Genomic DNA, 17,555 nt, shown 5'->3' with positions numbered 1-17,555 from the left:
TTTTTCTCCAAAAAAAAAAAACTCAAATACCCACAAGTCAATGGGGCCCTAAAAAGGAGCACAGCTGTTTGAAGAGACAAATTTGGCAATTACAAATGATCTGCAAGTCTGCTAGCCGAGCTAGTGGTGGGAGACTGAAAATTATACGTGTGCTTCACTCCAGCTCTTTTTTCTGCAATCCTTTAGTGACATGTGGACTAAAGTTTTAATTAGAGTAAGAAGCTGGTGGAGTGCAGGTAGTTTGCATGTTAGCCAAGCACAGAGAACTGCTGTGTAAGGTCTGAAGAATGCTAATACTGCTATATTGCTCCTGTCATTACTACCACTGCTATATTTACTTCTAGAAGGTTTCAAATCAAAAACGGACGTGGACCTTACTGACCTCTATTCTTCCTTCTCCTCTGTTCCTCTCCTCCTGTAGTTGGGACGACAGCAGCTCAGTGAGCAGCGGCCTGAGCGACACATTGGACAACATCAGTACTGATGATCTGAACACACCGGCCTACTCTGCTGTCAGCTCATCACGCAAAAGCAAGGGAGCACAGGTAAGCATTAACCATTAGTATCATTCCTCATCACATGGGGTCTGATGTCACTCAGGGTCAATGGGGACCTTTAGCCACGCTAGCATTGTAGCTTCATGAATGGCAGTATTGGGTGGTCTGTTGGTTAGTCCACCACTTTGGTGCAGACTAAAATACCTCCTCTAGCACCATCATCAGGTCAAAATTTCAACTTCTTTTTTTATTTATGCTCTACACAGTGTCCCAACTTTTTGGGGTTGTACCTGCAAAACTACTGACACGCCATCAGCCTCTGCTGTACTTTTTGTTCAGTGCTAATTAGCAGATGTCAGCATGCTAACACACTAAACTAATATGTTTAGCATGGTAAACATCATGCATGCCAAACATCTGCATTTTAGCATTGTCATAGCGAGCATATTGCCACGCTAGCATTTAGCTCAAAGCACCACTTTGTCTAAGTGCAGCTTCACAGAGCTGCTAGCATGACTGTAGACTGCTGGTCCTGTTGCCTTTACAGCAGCTGTTAGGTGGAGTTAAACAGTACCAGTAGAAGGCTAAAGTGACTACCTCCCAAGCAGGAACTTATTTTCAAGCATATTTATCTTGCTTAATGGAGTTCTTATTTCTTTTCACACCTTTCACAGTCAAAAGGGAGCTTTACAAAGTTGGATGATGATGTCAACAGGGTAATGGGCTTTTTCCGTTTGGGGCTTGAGAGTAGTTGAGTTGTTTTGTTTTTTTTGTTTTTTTAAAGAGACTGCATTAGAAACTAGAAGTGGGCTTATTGGCTGGGAGGGTTTATTGAAATAGTCTATTGTGTAACATAATGCTTGATGTACATACAGTAGGTAGTATTTTAGTAGGTTGAGTACTGCTTTAACACAAAACATGAAAGGAAAGGTATACAAAGCATTTACAGATATTGACCACTAAATAGATGGAAACAAATTGAAATGTCAGCTCTGACTAAATTCACTCTTCAAATGAGTTATAAGCATTTTTGGTTTAGCATGAAATCAATGCCAGTCTGAGTGTGAGCTCTGACATCACAGCTGAGGGAATTAACTGCAGACTGAAGGCCACCGCTCAGCTCTGCTCACCGGCTTTTTGCTGTATTCTGCCAAGTATCTTTGGCCCCTCATCAAATACTCAACAGACTGCGCTCTTAAGAGACTCTGGTGTTGCTAGGGAGACTGGCCATCTGTTAAGGTAGGGTAGTTATCACTGCTGCTTGTGTGTGTGCGTGTTTGTGTTTGTGTGGGTGTGTTTGTATGCGTCCCAAAAGAGAAGATCTGGACATGGGTGATTCCAAAGATAGCTACAGCTTCACAAACAGACACACACCCTGCTGCTCTGTTTGTTCACGGACTCATATCTCTTTGTGGCTGCTGTGTTTAAATAGTCTTTCTTATAGGATCGTACCAAAGATTTTTTAGACCATTATTATAAACTATTATTTGTGATTGTTTCAGTATGTCAAGAAAATATATAACCTAAAGACATTTTAATATATGGTACTGTAGTGATGAGCAGGTACTATTCTAAAATGTCCCCCACTGGTGCATTTAAGATCACTCCAACATTCACATTACTGGACTGTCTATTAATATCTTCATGTGCTTTGTTTGACACCTTCCAGTCCCAGAGAGGAGGCAGGTCCAAGCATGCCGAGCAGGAGGTGAGCAGCAGCTGGGCCGGAGCCGAGGACCTGAAGAAGGTTGAGGAGGAGCTGGACGCAAGCATGGACCCCGGCAGTGGTTCCTCCCGCTGGAAGCCTTCCTCATCCTCCTCTTCCTCTCAAGCCCAGGGCCAGTATGAGGAGGCCGGTCAGAAGGCCGCCGCACTGGCCCAAATGTCCCAGACAGGCTCATGGAGAAGGGGCATGACAGCCCAGGTGGGCATCACGCCACCCAGGTCCAAGGGAACCTCTGCTGCCCTCAAAACACCAGGTAGGACACGCAACATATATTTTTATGGTAGAAATAAAGTGCAGTAGTACACTTAGTGCGATGTGTTTGTTGGGGTCACCTCAAAATATATTTGTCTTTGATACAAGATGCATCAGTGAGAAAGAGGTGACACATTAAATAGTTGCAAAAAGGGTGGAAAAGTTCACAAATGTGCAAAAAGCATCTTGGCCCTGATACAGACACAGCTGGCATTGAAACATTAGTCCTTTAATAAAGTTTGTTGTCTAAATCCATGTGCTTCAGTACACTTGGGACCTTATATCTGAAGTCTGAAGTCTCATATCTGGACCTTTTAAAAAAGCACTTTTAACATATAGTTTTGCAAGTGAAACAAACTATCCATAGCCACAAGGTACCAAAAGAAGATAAGTGTTTTTCATTGTATAGTCGTTAAATTAAATAGTACGCCATGTAGGACATTAATGAGATCATTTGCACAAGCTGTGTTGTTTTTCTCTGATACAAGTGTGTCAAAACCGATTAGTGATGAAACAAGGTCCAGTTTCCTTTATCAATAAACATGTGAAGCAATAATATTCTTTATGTCCTAATGTACAAACATCTATGTGAAACTGCATTAATTTAAAAAAGGTTAACTTGTGGTCCCTTTGAGTATAATTTCCTTTCAGATAAGATTCTTTCAAGTTTATTTTATTGTATTACATTAACAACTTTGCACACATTGTTATGTTTTCCTGGAATAACAAGCATTCAGTCAATTAAAACTTTATCCAACAGGTCATGCTTCATGAACAATCATCAATATCTTTTCACTGCCTCAACTGTTAAGGAGTCCAACAACCTAGAAACTTAACTAGAGCATGTAAAATCTTTACAGCATGTCGAAATCTCTTTAGTGAAATTGTATATAATGTGCTTCACTTTTTTTACTCACAGTGTATTGATTTTGGAAGAACAATGTTTTGGAAGTTGGTGTTATGAGTTGCAGCAGATTAACCTGAAAACTGACGTTTTGATGATTTTCCTCCCGGATACCTGCGCTTGGCAACTTTACAATTGCTCTTAAATTTTCAGTCCACTCAGCAAGGTTAGCAGCTGTGTTGTAGATAAGTATTGGTTTTCGATGCAGCTGGCTGTTGGCCAAAATGTACACTAATTTCCTACCCTGTGGCACCACAGGTGATAAAAACAAGCGCTGAGCCAAGAATCTGCTGAGGCTAATGTTTTTGTATTTGTGCTAATAAGTGTTTATGCAAATTGACAGGCAAAACTGATGATGCTAAGGCCTCGGAGAAGGGCAAGGCGCCTTCAAAGAGTTCAGCTGGCATCCAGCGTTCACCCTCAGATGCTGGGAAGAGTAGTGGAGACGAAGGTAAGAAACCTCCCTCTGGCATCGCACGCCCACCTACCACCGGTTCTTTTGGATACAAGAAGATCCCGGGTCCTACTGGTGCCCTAATCACCTCCAGTGGTGCAACACTCACCAGTGGCTCAGCCACCCTCGGCAAGGCACCCAAATCCTCTGCTGCCCTTGGCAAAGGCACTGGCATCGGTGGTGTGCGTAAGACCAGCCTGGATGGCTCGCAGCCTCAGGATGATGGCATTCTCCTCAGCTGCAGTGGCTCCAAAGTGACGCTGCAGTACCGCTCTCTACCCAGACCGGCCAAATCCTCCAGCGGGGTACAAGCAGGGCGCAGCGGGCATCGCTCTAGCTCCAGCAGCATCGACTCAAACGTCAGCGGCAAGTCAGCTGGAGGGGCAGCGACACCTGCAGGCGCCAAACGCAGGGACGGGAAAATGGGTTCAGACCGCTCCAGCCCCATCACCATTAACCAGACAGACAAGGAGAAAGTGGGGGTGTCAGACCAGGACTCAGCAGCAGGACTATCCACCTCCCCCAAGTCCAGCCCCACCTCCAGCTCTACAGGCCAATCAGGCCTCAGGCAGCCAGGCTCCAAGTACCCTGACATTGCCTCTCCGACGTTCCGCAGGTCAGACACACAAAAACATGCCTTCAGCTTGTCGTCTGTCTTTGTCCCTCACCATGTGTGTTTCTATGTGAATCAAACATTTCATCACATACTTCTTCAGTCCCTCGATTATTAACAATATGGGATGTTTCTTACAGTGCAGTAAGCATGCCTTTAGGTGTTCTATGTCTTATTTTATCAAGATTCAGACAAATTCATCGACACATCTATTTCAGAATTAAACAGTGTTTTCACTCATCATGATGAACTGATGTTTGTGCTGCCCAGTGACGTTTCCCTGATGCAGGCTGTTCCCCAGACTCCTGTAACAGATAGGGGCATTTATTGAAGATGTCATCTGTAGTGGTAGCGTCACACCATGGCGAAAAAATACTCTGTCATCTCTATCAATTTTAGATATGTTTGGGTGCACAAAATGAATATAAGACACTTAATAAATCATATTTCAGCGCCTTCATAGAAAAATTGATTGAGTGAGTTTACTCGGCTGCACAGCCAAGGGGTGCCATTACGTAGATTGTTCCCTTGTGTGTGTGTGATAGCCACTCCAGAAGAAACATATCTTTATCCCAAAGATGAAGGTCTGATGGCATTCCATGCAGGTCAGGCAAATCCAGTCTAGCAGTCTTGATCAGAACAGACAGGAGACAGGAGTTTCTCGGCACGCCAATCCCTGACTCATTAGAACCATGCGTACGGCAGGCGTGTCCAAACATCCGTCCCATCCGATCCGTCAAGTCAACCCGTTTCATCTGCATGTCTTCAAGCTTTTCTTTTTTTTACCTCAAGACAGCGTCACCTATATATTTTATGTGGTTGCGATGACAGACTGGGACAGACGCAGTATGAGTAGCAGACTGTCAGAGCATATGTGGGAGGCAAACAGAGTTGAGTGGCCTAACAGATTAGGTTATTTAAAGTCACAGGGTTGAAACGGGCAAAGCTGTGGAAGCAGATGTGTCGATGTAAATTACTCAGAGTTCACAGCTGAAATGAGGTGCAGTTTGCTGCGAGGGATAAATGTGTGCTCAGTCTTTTATCTGTAGTTTACAGTTGGTGTTACAGTAAAGATGTGGGGATGTTTTACTAACTGGTTTTCACTCTACCTCACTGATCCTTGAGTTTCTTGATGCGTGTGACCAATGCAGTAATACTGGTTCATATGTTAGATAACCTCAATGTAATCCACTTTCTCAACCCCAGAGTATACCAAAAGCTTTCATTTTCCAGTATGGATCTTGCAGATGCTCACCACTAGCCCTTTGAGCATTTCTAAATGACTGCACCCACCTCTCTACCCCCAGATTGTTTGGCACCAAAGCCAGCAGCAAGGCCAGCTCTCCGGGCACGCCCGACTCTGGCAAGTGCCCCTCATTACTGGGCAGCCCCCACGGCACGCTGGCGAGGCAGGCCAGTCTGGACTCGCCCTCCTCTGGCACGGGGAGCCTGGGCAGCGCCGGCGGCCTGAGCGGTGGCAGCAGCCCACTGTACGGTAAAACCCCAGACCTGTGCACTGACTCCCCGGCCTCCAGTCCGGCCTCTGGCCTCTCCCTTCCCTCCAACGCTCGGCCCTGGCCTGCCTGTAGCTCTTCAGCTGGCAGCAAGGACACACTGAGCTGCCAAAGCATGACCAGTCTGCACACCAGCTCTGAGTCCATTGATCTGCCGCTGGGCCACCACGGGCCCAAGGTCACACGAACCGGCAGTGTCAAGTCCACCCTGTCTGAGGGGTGAGTAACAGGGAATACGATTGGGCTGAATCGTATTCATTGTTTCATTTGACAACAGAGACAAAAAGTATATCTCCCTACCCTCAAATGTAGACATACAATGCAAAGGAAGCCTTAGTAATAATGAAACATAAGAAGATTGATAATGAGAAAAAAAAAATTCACTCATCCAGCACACGGTTTGTTGGATTTAAGTTCATTTTCTGGTGTGGTCTGAAAAAAAGAAATCTAAATTCAGTAGATGCTGTAGTTCAGTTTGGTGAGGACATACATGAAGCCGTCCTTCTGGTAGTTTCCCAATATTATATCAAAACATGTAGCTAATGAGTGTTTCTGGGATCATCATTAATAGCATTTAACACAGTCAAGAAAATATTAATTGTTGGTCCAAAGTCATGCCAGAAAAGTACCACAATAAATTTCAGATCATTTCAGACGCTCACTTCCATGAGAAGACTTTATCAGGATGTTTCCATCGTTTTGTCCCCACACTCTGCATGCAATACATCACAGGACGTAGAATAAAGAGGGCACAAGTTTACTTTCCCTTACTAGCTTAGCTGTATGTCTCAAAAAAATGAAACAATTGATTTAAAAATTGCCTGTGTTTTATATTTGTTGTGTGTTGTATTGTGATGCATTAGTAATGTCTTGTTTTCTCCATTGTGTGTGTCTTTACATATGTGCGTGTGTGTTTGTGTGTGTCAAAAGTTTGTAAAATGTGACAAAAGTCTTTTTCTCATGTATCGTAAAAAACGAGTGTTCTGGTGTTCATCTAATTCACTCATCCTTTGTGTTTTTAACAGCATGCCTCTTGACAGAAATACGCTTCCCAAAAAGGGACTGAGGTACAACACATCTGCAGCCATATACCATTCTCAACTGTTCTTATTTTATTCACTCACATAGATCATACATGTGCACGAAAATAATCATTCTGATATTAAGTGTACTTTGCATGTGGATGGACTTGTGGCATGGTGTGGCGGCATCTATAGCAGTGATTCCCAACCAGGGGTAAATGGACACCAAGAGGTTGAATGAGGAATGTGGAAAGATTGTGAAGAAGCTTAACCAATTTGAAAAAACTGAAATTGAAATGTAAATAAAACTAAGCAGTTCTAGGGTTAGGGTTAGGGTTAGGGTTAGCTGAAAATGACTTAAAAAAATATGGATGAACGCTTAAAAAGTGGTGGAATAGCAAAAGGTAGGCTAATGGATAAACGGTTAAAACATTAGCTAAAAGATGGCTAACAGATAGGCTACATTGATTTACAGTATGTAGGTAAAAATGATGGATAAATATTTTTTATCAAAATAGTTAGCTTAAAGAAGTGAGAAAACATTTGAAACAGTTAGCTAAAAGGTATCTAGCTCTTGCTCCTATGGGGTTTGAATGCACCTTTTTTGTTTTTATTTAAAAAAATGACAATGACTGCAATGAGAAAAACATCTGACAGGACTGTGGATATACATTTATCAAAAAAGGTTGGGAACCACTGATCTATATTAGCAAATGTTATCATTATCTCAGCAGCATTTACAGCCCGTGATCAAATTTCCTGCATAAATTAGTACATTACGCAGTGAAGAAATAAAAAACAGTTTCATCTGGTCTGTTATATTTTACATGACTGCTGAGATGATCAGAAAGGCATGTGTTGATCTGTTTGTTCGTATGTCTGCTACTTTGTGCATCCTCATCAGATTCTCGTCTCATGCACTGTCAGAAATGCGGTAAACACAGCTACCATGACAGAGCAGTTCTTCCTCAGCTCCCAAAAATGGACCAAACCTCCTGATAGCATTTGCTCCGTTAGCCGAGGGGGAGAAGTAGAATGGATACTTTGACTTTAGCTGGGACTAAAGGGACTGAGACAGAAATACCATAACCCATTCATCACAGTGGCACAACCTCTGCAGGGAACAACTTCTCCAGCCAATTATGCAGTAGTGCTGCAGAGGGGTTGGATGGGGCATGCTGGTTTCAAACCATTCTTTCATTTCAGCCACATATGGTGCTTTTTTGGGGGCCTAAAAGCATCTGATCTTATACCATACTTTATGCCAGCTGGATGTGATGTTCAGTGCGGACTGCAGTGTTTTCTTCTTCTCAATAGTTTTTTTTTTGACAACAAATTTTTACGGCCGTCTGTTCACATCTGAAACCAGGCATGATCTTTAGATTTCCTACGAGACTAATAATCGCCCCCTTTAGACAGATAAAGAAACACGCTGGTCCTGCTTAAAGGCAATTTGTAAGCACTAAGTAGACAGAGTCAAAAACTGACCCTTGGATTTTTCAGTCAGTTCCATTTCAACTCCAAAGAGCAACGAATGCAGCTGTGTCACACCATTCAACACGCTCTTAGACACCCAATCCCTGGTGGGGAGAATACGAAGCACATGCATGGGGGACTGGAGCAGGGTCAGATGTGACAAGCGTAGTAATGGGGGCGTTGGAAGGAAGACAGCGCTGAAAAGGGATGAGTGCAAACTCAATTATCATCCTCAGAGGATTAAATATGGCCGATTGTCATGCCTGCGATAAGGGGGCCTTGTGTTGCTGAGCCACTTTAGAGCTGGGGAGAGAAGAGATGAACGGCAGTGTCAGTGTGTTTGGCAGCTTTGAGCCGAAGCAGTGTGTGTATACAAGACTGTATGTGTGTAGATGCATGCATGGGAGCATCTGTGCTATGGCTGCACGTTTTTTACCATTTGCTCACATGCTCTATTATGTAGCTCGGCACTGAATTCATCACCACAGAGCGTCACTACTGGGACCTCCAAATGTGTCTCTTTTTCGCCTGAAGCTTACTGTGTCTGTGTGGGCTTCAGGTACCCTCCGTCCTCCCGGCAGACATCTCATGAGGAAGGGAAGGAGTGGTTGAGGTCCCATTCAACAGGGGGGCTTCAGGACACTGGCAGCCAGTCCCCGCTGTCTCCTCCTGGAGCTTCCTGCACCACCACTGGAAAATACCACTACTCCAATCTGCGTAAGTGTATAGTAGGGCTGGCCGAAGTGTTTTTATGTTTTCTGGGAATATTTATTTGTCACTCTTTCATAATATGTACTGCTTGTTTTCTCTTTCTGATGTCTTGATGATTCAGAAGGAAAAATCTTTTTTCCACAGTTTTTTGCCTTTTAATGACTTTAAATAGTTTGAACCATGTTTGTAAATTTCTTAATCAAAATCTTTTGTATGTTCCTAAAATGTGTGACAATACTGTATGTGAAATGGGATATAACAGTAGACAAACTCCCTTGGAAACAAACTGTGAAATTTATGATTAAATGAACATTTTTTTCATGTATTAATTAAACATATATTTAACTTTGGCACATCTGCAACATTACTCGATGATATCCAGCAGTAAATGGGTTCTTTTACCTGCATGAATGAGTGATTACTGATGCATTATACCCATGCGAAAATGTAGCAGGGGTAAATTATAACTCTGATTTTGGTGTTCTGTTCCTCTGTGCAGTGAGCCCCACTAACATCAGCCAGTACAACCTGCCACCAGGCAGCAGCAGCATGAGCCGCTCCAACAGTATCCCAGCCCAGGACTCCTTTGACCTGTACGGAGAGGGTCACCCACTGGGTGGCAGCGCAACCTCCCTGGAGGATCGACCAAGGGCCATCAGCCGCTCCGGCTCCTTCAGGGACAGTACTGACGAAGGTAGGACGCACTCTGGGGCACACTCTGACACACACTGAGTGCACTGTGTTCCAAAAATGAACTCAGCACTACGGAGCTGTTAGTAATAATTTTAGGGCCACATTCACCAAAGCAAAGCCCCATCAGTCATTTCTAATACCAGATTTAATGGGCTCGCGCTGTGTTCATACTGTGAGTGACTTGGCTGATGGCTCGCTCTGTTCAGATCTTTTTGTGGCTGATGTAAGAGGCTCTGTGATTGCTTCCATATAGAGGTCAGCTTTTTAACAGGCAAATCATGTTTTTTCACTGCCTCCTCATGACTGTTCACAACTCCCATCATCTGAATGAGTTACCATAGCAATGAAGTGCTAATCAGTCAGCTGGGTAAACAAGAATAAATAAGACAGCAATTAAGATGACTTTTTATAACACTTGATAATAACCATCATTAATAAATTGTCAATTTCTAGTTGATATATCATTGGTTAATAGTTATTTCAGTGTTAACAAACAATAAAATGCTTTATGAACCATTTATTAAGCAAATGTTTATTGTAAAGTTGCTATTGATGTTTATAAGCCTTTACAATTGAAAAGATGGAAGATGGTTTGGTACTCATTACTCTCCATATCTGCTTACAGTCCATGGCTCTTCGTTGTCTCTGGTTTCCAGCACATCTTCACTGTACTCTGCGGTAAGTAGCCAGCTTTCCTTCCTAGAGGACAGTAGAATTAGTGTTACTGTCAGGTGCTGTATATGTAAAACTAGTAAATGATCGTGTAAACACTTAAAATTCAAATCATTAATTTTACATTATGAATGTATCAATGGACTGTATGTAATGTGAAAGGAGTTGATTGTAGTGATAAATGAATTTTAACAGCTAGCATTTAACAGCTAAAAGACAGATATTTCAGTAAAGAGTTAACTAGAGAACAAAACAGAGCTTAAAGCAAAGTAAATATTTGACTTTTATTCAAAATGTGGCCCAAAACACAACTCCAAATGAATCCTAATGCTGCTTTGTGTCTGCTAAATGTGTAGATATGCAGCTCTTTGATAGCAAGTTTGCCATAACAAGCGTCAATGTTGTACAACTTGTTTTGCTGTCCCCAAGTGGCCAAAACAAAAAATCTGTTAATGCACCTTTAAAGCTGTACTGTCTTATTTTATTTCATTTCACCCAACAGCACCCTCGAATTCGTAAATGTCTCAACTCATTCTTTTAAAACTCAGACAGACAGCTCACACGCTACAGTAGGCTAAGAGGAAATTTTTAGGCAGTGAGATTTTGCTTTTCAACGTGAGGTTCTGTGCTAATTTGAAAGGGCTGCATGCAAAAGAGGGCCAATTTTAATACTTGAATATCCAGATTTTTCAAAGCCTTCAACTCTTCCATGCAGAGAGGCTTTAAATGTCACACACACTCTCTTCCAATATTTTTTGTCTTGTCCCTTCTGTTTCTGATGAGCTAAAAAATGTACTTTCCATCGCTGTGTGCTTCTAACTCAACTTTGGCAGATAAGACTCTGGACAAGTGTTTGGTTTCTAATAGCGCAGGCAGCGCTCCAGTCTTCACGTTCAGTGAGGCAGCAGATTAGTTTTAGAGAGAAAGATCGATTACCACCCACCTCCGCCTGTTTCCAATTGCACTCACAAAGTTGCAGAGTAAAGGGCTGGATGAATGATACACATAGTTTTGTTTACAAAGTTTTCCCTCAGGTCAAATTTATTTGTTTGTTTTGTGGTTATCAAAACCATTTCTTATTTTATTTTCTATATAATGTTATGCACTTCAACACCAGTGATATTGTCGGTCACTTTAATCTCATTTGATCCAAATTTGGTTTAATTTTCACCATCTATGCATTTTCCATTTTATCACTTTCCTTCATTTGATTTTGAAAAGGTGCTTAAGTGAATATAACACACAGAGCCAATATCTTTTTTAATACTGTATGCTTCTTCCTTGCAGACAGAGGAGAAGGCACACTCTGAGGTAAGGATGGGTGATTTTCCATCTGTCTGCATGTCTGCTTCTCTTCTCCACCTTCCTACTGCACATTCATACAATTTGCATCTTGAAGCTGCTCAGTGGAGCTGCAGTGCTGCACTGTTGGCCACTGATCAGCTCTGCTGATGCGGGTGGGGGTTAAGTGCCTTGCTCATACATCTTACCTCAAGGAGTTTTTAATAGTTATTTTCAATTAGCTGATTTTATTTCTAAAAAATTCACGTCACAACTTCCATGTCACGTGCATGTTTTGCTGCCCGTTTGTTGACTCCTGGCTGTGTTTCAGTGTCTGTCTGTCTTTATGTTTGTGTGTCTTTCTGTTGCACTGCACCTACAGTCAGAGAAAATCTGTAGGTGTCGATCAAAGCTCAAACAGTGATATTTATTCAGGTAAATGTGGCCCATTATGGAGGATCGGTTTGAACAAAAAAGTACATAAATACAACAAAAGTGATGGTGGATAAAATGATTTCAAGTTGTTCAATAAAGCAGTTTAACCCCATGTTGCATTGCTTTTTGTTAGTAGTAAACCTTTGCATTGATTCCATCTTGATAACTACAAAGCCTTACTGTGCTTCATAGCTTATAGAATATACTCATTATGAAAACTTACACTATAGTCTACATATGTAATGCATGCCCTGCCCTTTGGCTCTTTTTTTGTTTGGCTTCGTTCAACAATCCTATTCAGTTTATCGCTGATTCTTCTTTGATTTCCTGATTTCTGGTTTGAGTTTCTGATTTCTGTTTCTTTTCCCTTTTCCCTGTCCTTGTTTACTCCTGTCCTTGTAAGCTCAAGCTTGGATCAGACAGTAATGGCAAATATACCGTGGGGTTTGTTGCAACCATGCCAGATGGGTGGAGTTTAGCACTTTGAGACAGCTCACACAGTGCAAACTGAAAATCATGCACTAAAGTCACTGTGGAGTACCACAAGCCAGTTCTTGTTCGTTCTCCTTCAAATCTCATTCATATTTGATGTTTCCTACTTTCAGATCCTGAGACAGGTGACCTACACATGACTCGAATTTGTCTTCATTCGCTTGAGACATGTGCCGTTATGTTGGCACAACAGCAACTTGGCTCAGCAGTGTTGGCATGGAGGATGAGAAAGAACAATGAAAATAAATTATTAACAGGACTTGATTGGAATCCTCAAAATCTTAATCTCCTAAAATGTCAAAGCTGTCAATGAAATGTGTTGGAAAGAGGAGAGAAATATGTCCTTTGTCATATGGATTATCTTCAAAAACAGACAGAAATAGAAAAGTTCTGATGTTGACTGACAGAAATTTGAAACCAAGCATGGAAATATTCAGTGTGAAGGGAACCAAATCCTTTCTTGTGACTGGCCATACTTTATTGCAGTGTGTTGTCCACTTTGGTAAGCTGACACATCTGGCACTTAGCTTGTTTTAGAAAGATTATCAGGTATTTGCAGATACTGTTTGACCCAGGACAGGAATACTTACCTCTGGCTTCCCTGCTCAAGTCTAACCATGAGAGAACCAGTGCTGTGGCTTGTGATAACCTCTTTCCCTCCAGCCACATCAGTACATGCTGTTTGATGGAGGCATGCAACATGGTGTTAATGTTTACTCTTCTCTTTTCAATCAAGGGCCAAACAGTCCTAAATTCCACGGTAATCCCCCACACTTTGTGTTCACACCTCACCCCAGTGTCTTTTTACACAGTTGTACTATGTAACCGCAGTTTTTACATCAAAGTTATCTACAGTACAACATGGGAGTTGCAAGTTCAACGCCTCTTTGCATTACAATCATAGTTACTTTCCTTATATATTCCTCCAGGAGCGTTAACTAGACATTTACCTCTGTACTTTCTTCCCTAACCAGCAAATCAGAAAGCTGCGTCGGGAGCTGGACGCCTCTCAGGAGAAGGTGGCGACCCTGACGTCTCAGCTGTCTGCCAATGTGAGTTTGTTTACTTCAAAAGGCACCGTCCAAACAGTCGGCTCATTTGCATTATAACCTGCTGTCAGAGAGCTTTTATGGGAAGCGTTGCCTATCGAAGCTCTGGAAAGGAATATAAATCTTTGAGACGCCCACTAAATCCTTTTCTCTGTGTTTGAAGCCACCCTGCGTGTATTTAGGCTCTTACTTGTTTGATTTTGTTGGTGTGTGTGTTTCTGTGTGCTTTTCCTTAGATGGGGTGTTTTCTTGTGCGTGTTTGTGTGTCTACGGTACAGAGAGGATTGTCTCTTTGCTTTTGTCTCCGCCGATGGGGGTTTCAGCGAGAACAGGAACCTCTCCCAAATTCACCCAAGCAGGGAGAATCAAATAGAGGTAGACGGGCGTAGAAAGGGAACAGGGAGATGAGGATAAGTGAATCTAGACTCAAGTGCGTCATGCGTGGGTGAAACGGAGTAAGATACAGAGACCTCCAACCCCAAGACGGAGCTGTCTTTGTGCTCAGATGCAGATAGATCGACAAGCTCCAGTGTGTGACTCGCCTCATCCCCCCCCCCTCCAAACCCTCAATGCCAAGCACCTGATCAAGCGTGGAGGCAGACGGGGTCTTTGCTTCGGTCCGACGCTTTGATCACAAAGTTGTGCCGAGCTGAGACTCAAGGATACACTGCAGGAAAACTTGAGGAATAGTAGATGAAGACGTAACTCTCTGTAAAAGTTATGCAGGGACAGTCAGATAACTTTTGCTTTGTTAGGTCATATGGATTTACTCGACAGTGAATCTCACACAGAGCTTCGCATTGACAGTATAGTCTGACTGGGATGATCCTCCATTCAGTACATTAAAGGGGAACTCTAAAGGGGAGTACAGGGGAGTGTAGTTTGCACATACATTCTATGTATATTCTTTTACAGCAATAAAAGAATATATTAAAGTGAAAGCCTGCTGATGCAGCATCATTATGTATAGTGTTTGAGACTAGCAGGATTTTCATCATCATCATCATCATCCTGCAACGAAATGAGAAAGAGATGATGTAATTCTGCTACAATCTGAAGCAGAAAAAACATTCATGGACCAAGATCAAGTAGTAGGCTGGGTGAGAAGAGCAATTTACGCTTAGCCTTGACTTATTGACTTTTGTAGCGTGTTTTTTTGTGTAGCAAAAGTATTTATAAAGAATTAAAAGACACGATTTCAAAAGACTGCTAACAGGGTCACTGAGCACCAAAACAGCAGTGGAGAAGGCTACCATTCTCATGCCTCACTGTGCCAAGCCATATGCAAACACTTGAACAGCAGAAATCCATATGTGCTTGTAGCTCCTACTCATGGGAGCTGTAAAGCACATATGGGAGGTGGGAAGACAGTGAGTAGGTAGTGTGGAGGCTGGTGGGAAAAAAAAACTACTGGAGCTGCATCACACTGTATCTACATGACAGCATGGTGGGCTGCTGGTGCTGTAAGCTCATCTCATCCCCACCTACAGTCCGAGACGAGACACCCACTGTGACGTTGATTAATCATTTATGTACCAGAACACATGTACAGAAACCTACACATAGATATTTGGCTAAACAATACAAGTTAGCCTAAACATGCACGCACATAACAGAGACTCTCATAGCACACATACTGTCATTGACAACGCTCTGTCTTTTTCACTCACACTGAGGTTGTGATGTGCAAGGATACATTTCAGATTGTCACCACAGAGAAAAAAACTGGTATTTTCAAAATGTCACCTTCTCAGGAAGAAGACAGTATCTTTCTTCCCCAATGTGATATTATGTAACAATAACTTCTTTGCCATTTAGTCTGTAATACGCTTATGTAAAGGTGTGTTAGCTAAAAGGTCGTTTCAATTGGGTTGTGACTTCAACTTGCATTACGTATTTGACCTTATCTCGTGAATTTAGAAAAAGCCTCAAGCATCCAAATGCCAAAGTGTTCTCCTGCAGATCAAAATTGAAGTCAAGTCATATTTTAAGGGCACAGAGGGCGGATCAGTGTGTGATTTGAGTGATTTGATGAGGGAAGATGGCAACTCCATTGTTAGCAAAATGCCCAAATTGTACAACCTGCCATCCCCCTCTCCATCCCCTCATAGCATAGAGAGGGGTGGGCTTACTTTACCTGGTTACTTAAGGATTACTTACAGCTTTTGATCTGATCATCTGTTTGTAATTTAATTTGGATCTTGATTAGAGTGTGCAGGTGTGTCAATGCCCTCAGCGTGCTCTCATAGAAACTGACTCACATTACAAACATATTTGCTGTCGCGCTGTCACATCGGATTAATTACGCTCCACAGACGTCATTTTGATTAACTGCGTGTTTGCGTTTGGTTTTGTTCGATCAAAATGGAGCGGAATTAGTAAAACCAACATCCTGTCAGAGGGATTAGAAGAAGAACTGATGCCCAGTTGGTGGGAGTATTGTACGACTCAGTATTTTTTCTTCCCCCAGTCTATGTAGGGGGATACAGCCTGGTCTGACATTAAATCGGGTTTAAAAGTTCAGACAGGCACCCCTCCTCCCCTCTCAATCTCCCTCCTCTTTCTGCTCACCCTTCACTGTGTCACCCTGACCTTGTCAGCTCTCCCTTTCTGCTCAGCCGGCCCTACCCTCCCTGTCTTCTTATTCTACTCCTCCTCCCTCATTTTGGCTGTATCCCTCATTATCCTTCTTTCGTCCCCTCCCCTTCTTGCTGTAGTGTTTAAATAATGTAGCCCAGCAGTAGGTGCTGGCTTAGACCACTGTAGTCGTGACTGTGTCGTCCGTCTTGCACCAACACATAATCCACTTGAGATGTCATCCGCATCTTTAGCGGTGCCGCCTGGCAGCACCAACACCGACAACTTCTGCTCCAGTTCACTGGTTTGGCCCACCGTCAACCTCTACCCCAGTGCCCAGGATCAGGATGATGGTCAGAAAAACTGGGGTTCAGGGGCTAAGCGTGGCCGCCTGGGCCGGGCCCCAGGAGCAGGACAGATGGGTCAGCCGTGGGACGCGTTCGAGTCTGGTCAGCGTCTCCTACAGGGCGGACAGGTGGGCAGGGAGTGTTGAGCTGGAGCTCACAGGTGGAGTTGGAAAGAGATGTGGAGCTGGAGAGATGAGTTGGAACAGTTGGCATTTCTAAAGGTCAAGACCTTTGCTGATTCAGCCAGGGACACAGAGTGGAAGAGGCAGTACAGGGTGCTACCGTGTGTTTCTGTGTTTCTAGATTTACGAGGTCCTTGAGTCCTCAAAATGTAGAAAAATAAGTAATTTTCTCGTTTTGATGCTTTTGGGCTGGGTTGCAGATTTAAGAACAGGTGCTGTTAATTTAAGTACATCAAAGTTCTCACAAGTTTAACGATGCAAATTTGTATGTGTGTGTGCATGTGTGTGTGTGTTTGTGTTGAGCAGAGATTGTCTGATCTGTCTGGGCACGCTGCCCACCTCTGTGTGACACACCAGGCCTGACAGGTGTCTCAGGGTCTCTAGCTAAGGAGGGAGGATGAGCTGGCAGTATACACACACGCACGCACACGGGCATGCACAGATTTTACAGATTTGCACAAGGAAACACAACCACGAACATAAGGCTTCAGCAGACATCCAGACATAAACATATATTCAAAAAACACATGCACTAACAAATCCAGATACACATCCAGACACACGTACAGCAGATGGCGGAACGTCGCCGAACATTTTCCATCCTTCAGCATGTCGCCTCTGCATCTTCAGGTGACAGAGGGAGTCAGGGAGGGAAGAC

General features: G+C 43.0%; 1 protein-coding gene across 12 annotated transcripts in view; it reads left to right on the top strand.

Moving 5' to 3' along the window:
* Positions 1-17,555, top strand: part of nav3 (neuron navigator 3) — a 207,273-nt gene that overhangs the window by 164,876 nt on the left and 24,842 nt on the right. For 9 of the 12 annotated variants that reach the window (XM_084346084.1, XM_084346083.1, XM_084346082.1 and 6 more), the window contains 11 exons: positions 422-545; positions 2,167-2,476; positions 3,723-4,449; positions 5,754-6,179; positions 6,986-7,027; positions 9,018-9,175; positions 9,669-9,863; positions 10,488-10,540; positions 11,822-11,845; positions 13,479-13,502; positions 13,717-13,794. In XM_084346084.1, the coding sequence (XP_084202210.1) occupies positions 422-545; positions 2,167-2,476; positions 3,723-4,449; positions 5,754-6,179; positions 6,986-7,027; positions 9,018-9,175; positions 9,669-9,863; positions 10,488-10,540; positions 11,822-11,845; positions 13,479-13,502; positions 13,717-13,794 (2,161 nt within the window). The remainder of the gene's footprint in view (positions 1-421; positions 546-2,166; positions 2,477-3,722; positions 4,450-5,753; positions 6,180-6,985; positions 7,028-9,017; positions 9,176-9,668; positions 9,864-10,487; positions 10,541-11,821; positions 11,846-13,478; positions 13,503-13,716; positions 13,795-17,555) is intronic. The other 3 variants (XM_084346085.1, XM_084346080.1, XM_084346086.1) reach the window with 3 other exon arrangements.

This window comes from Pagrus pagrus (genome assembly GCF_965226575.1).
Source record: "Pagrus pagrus genome assembly, chromosome: 23".
Lineage (NCBI taxonomy): Eukaryota > Metazoa > Chordata > Actinopteri > Spariformes > Sparidae > Pagrus > Pagrus pagrus.
Note: the sequence above shows the minus strand (reverse complement) of the source record. Positions and strands in the feature narration are given on the sequence as shown.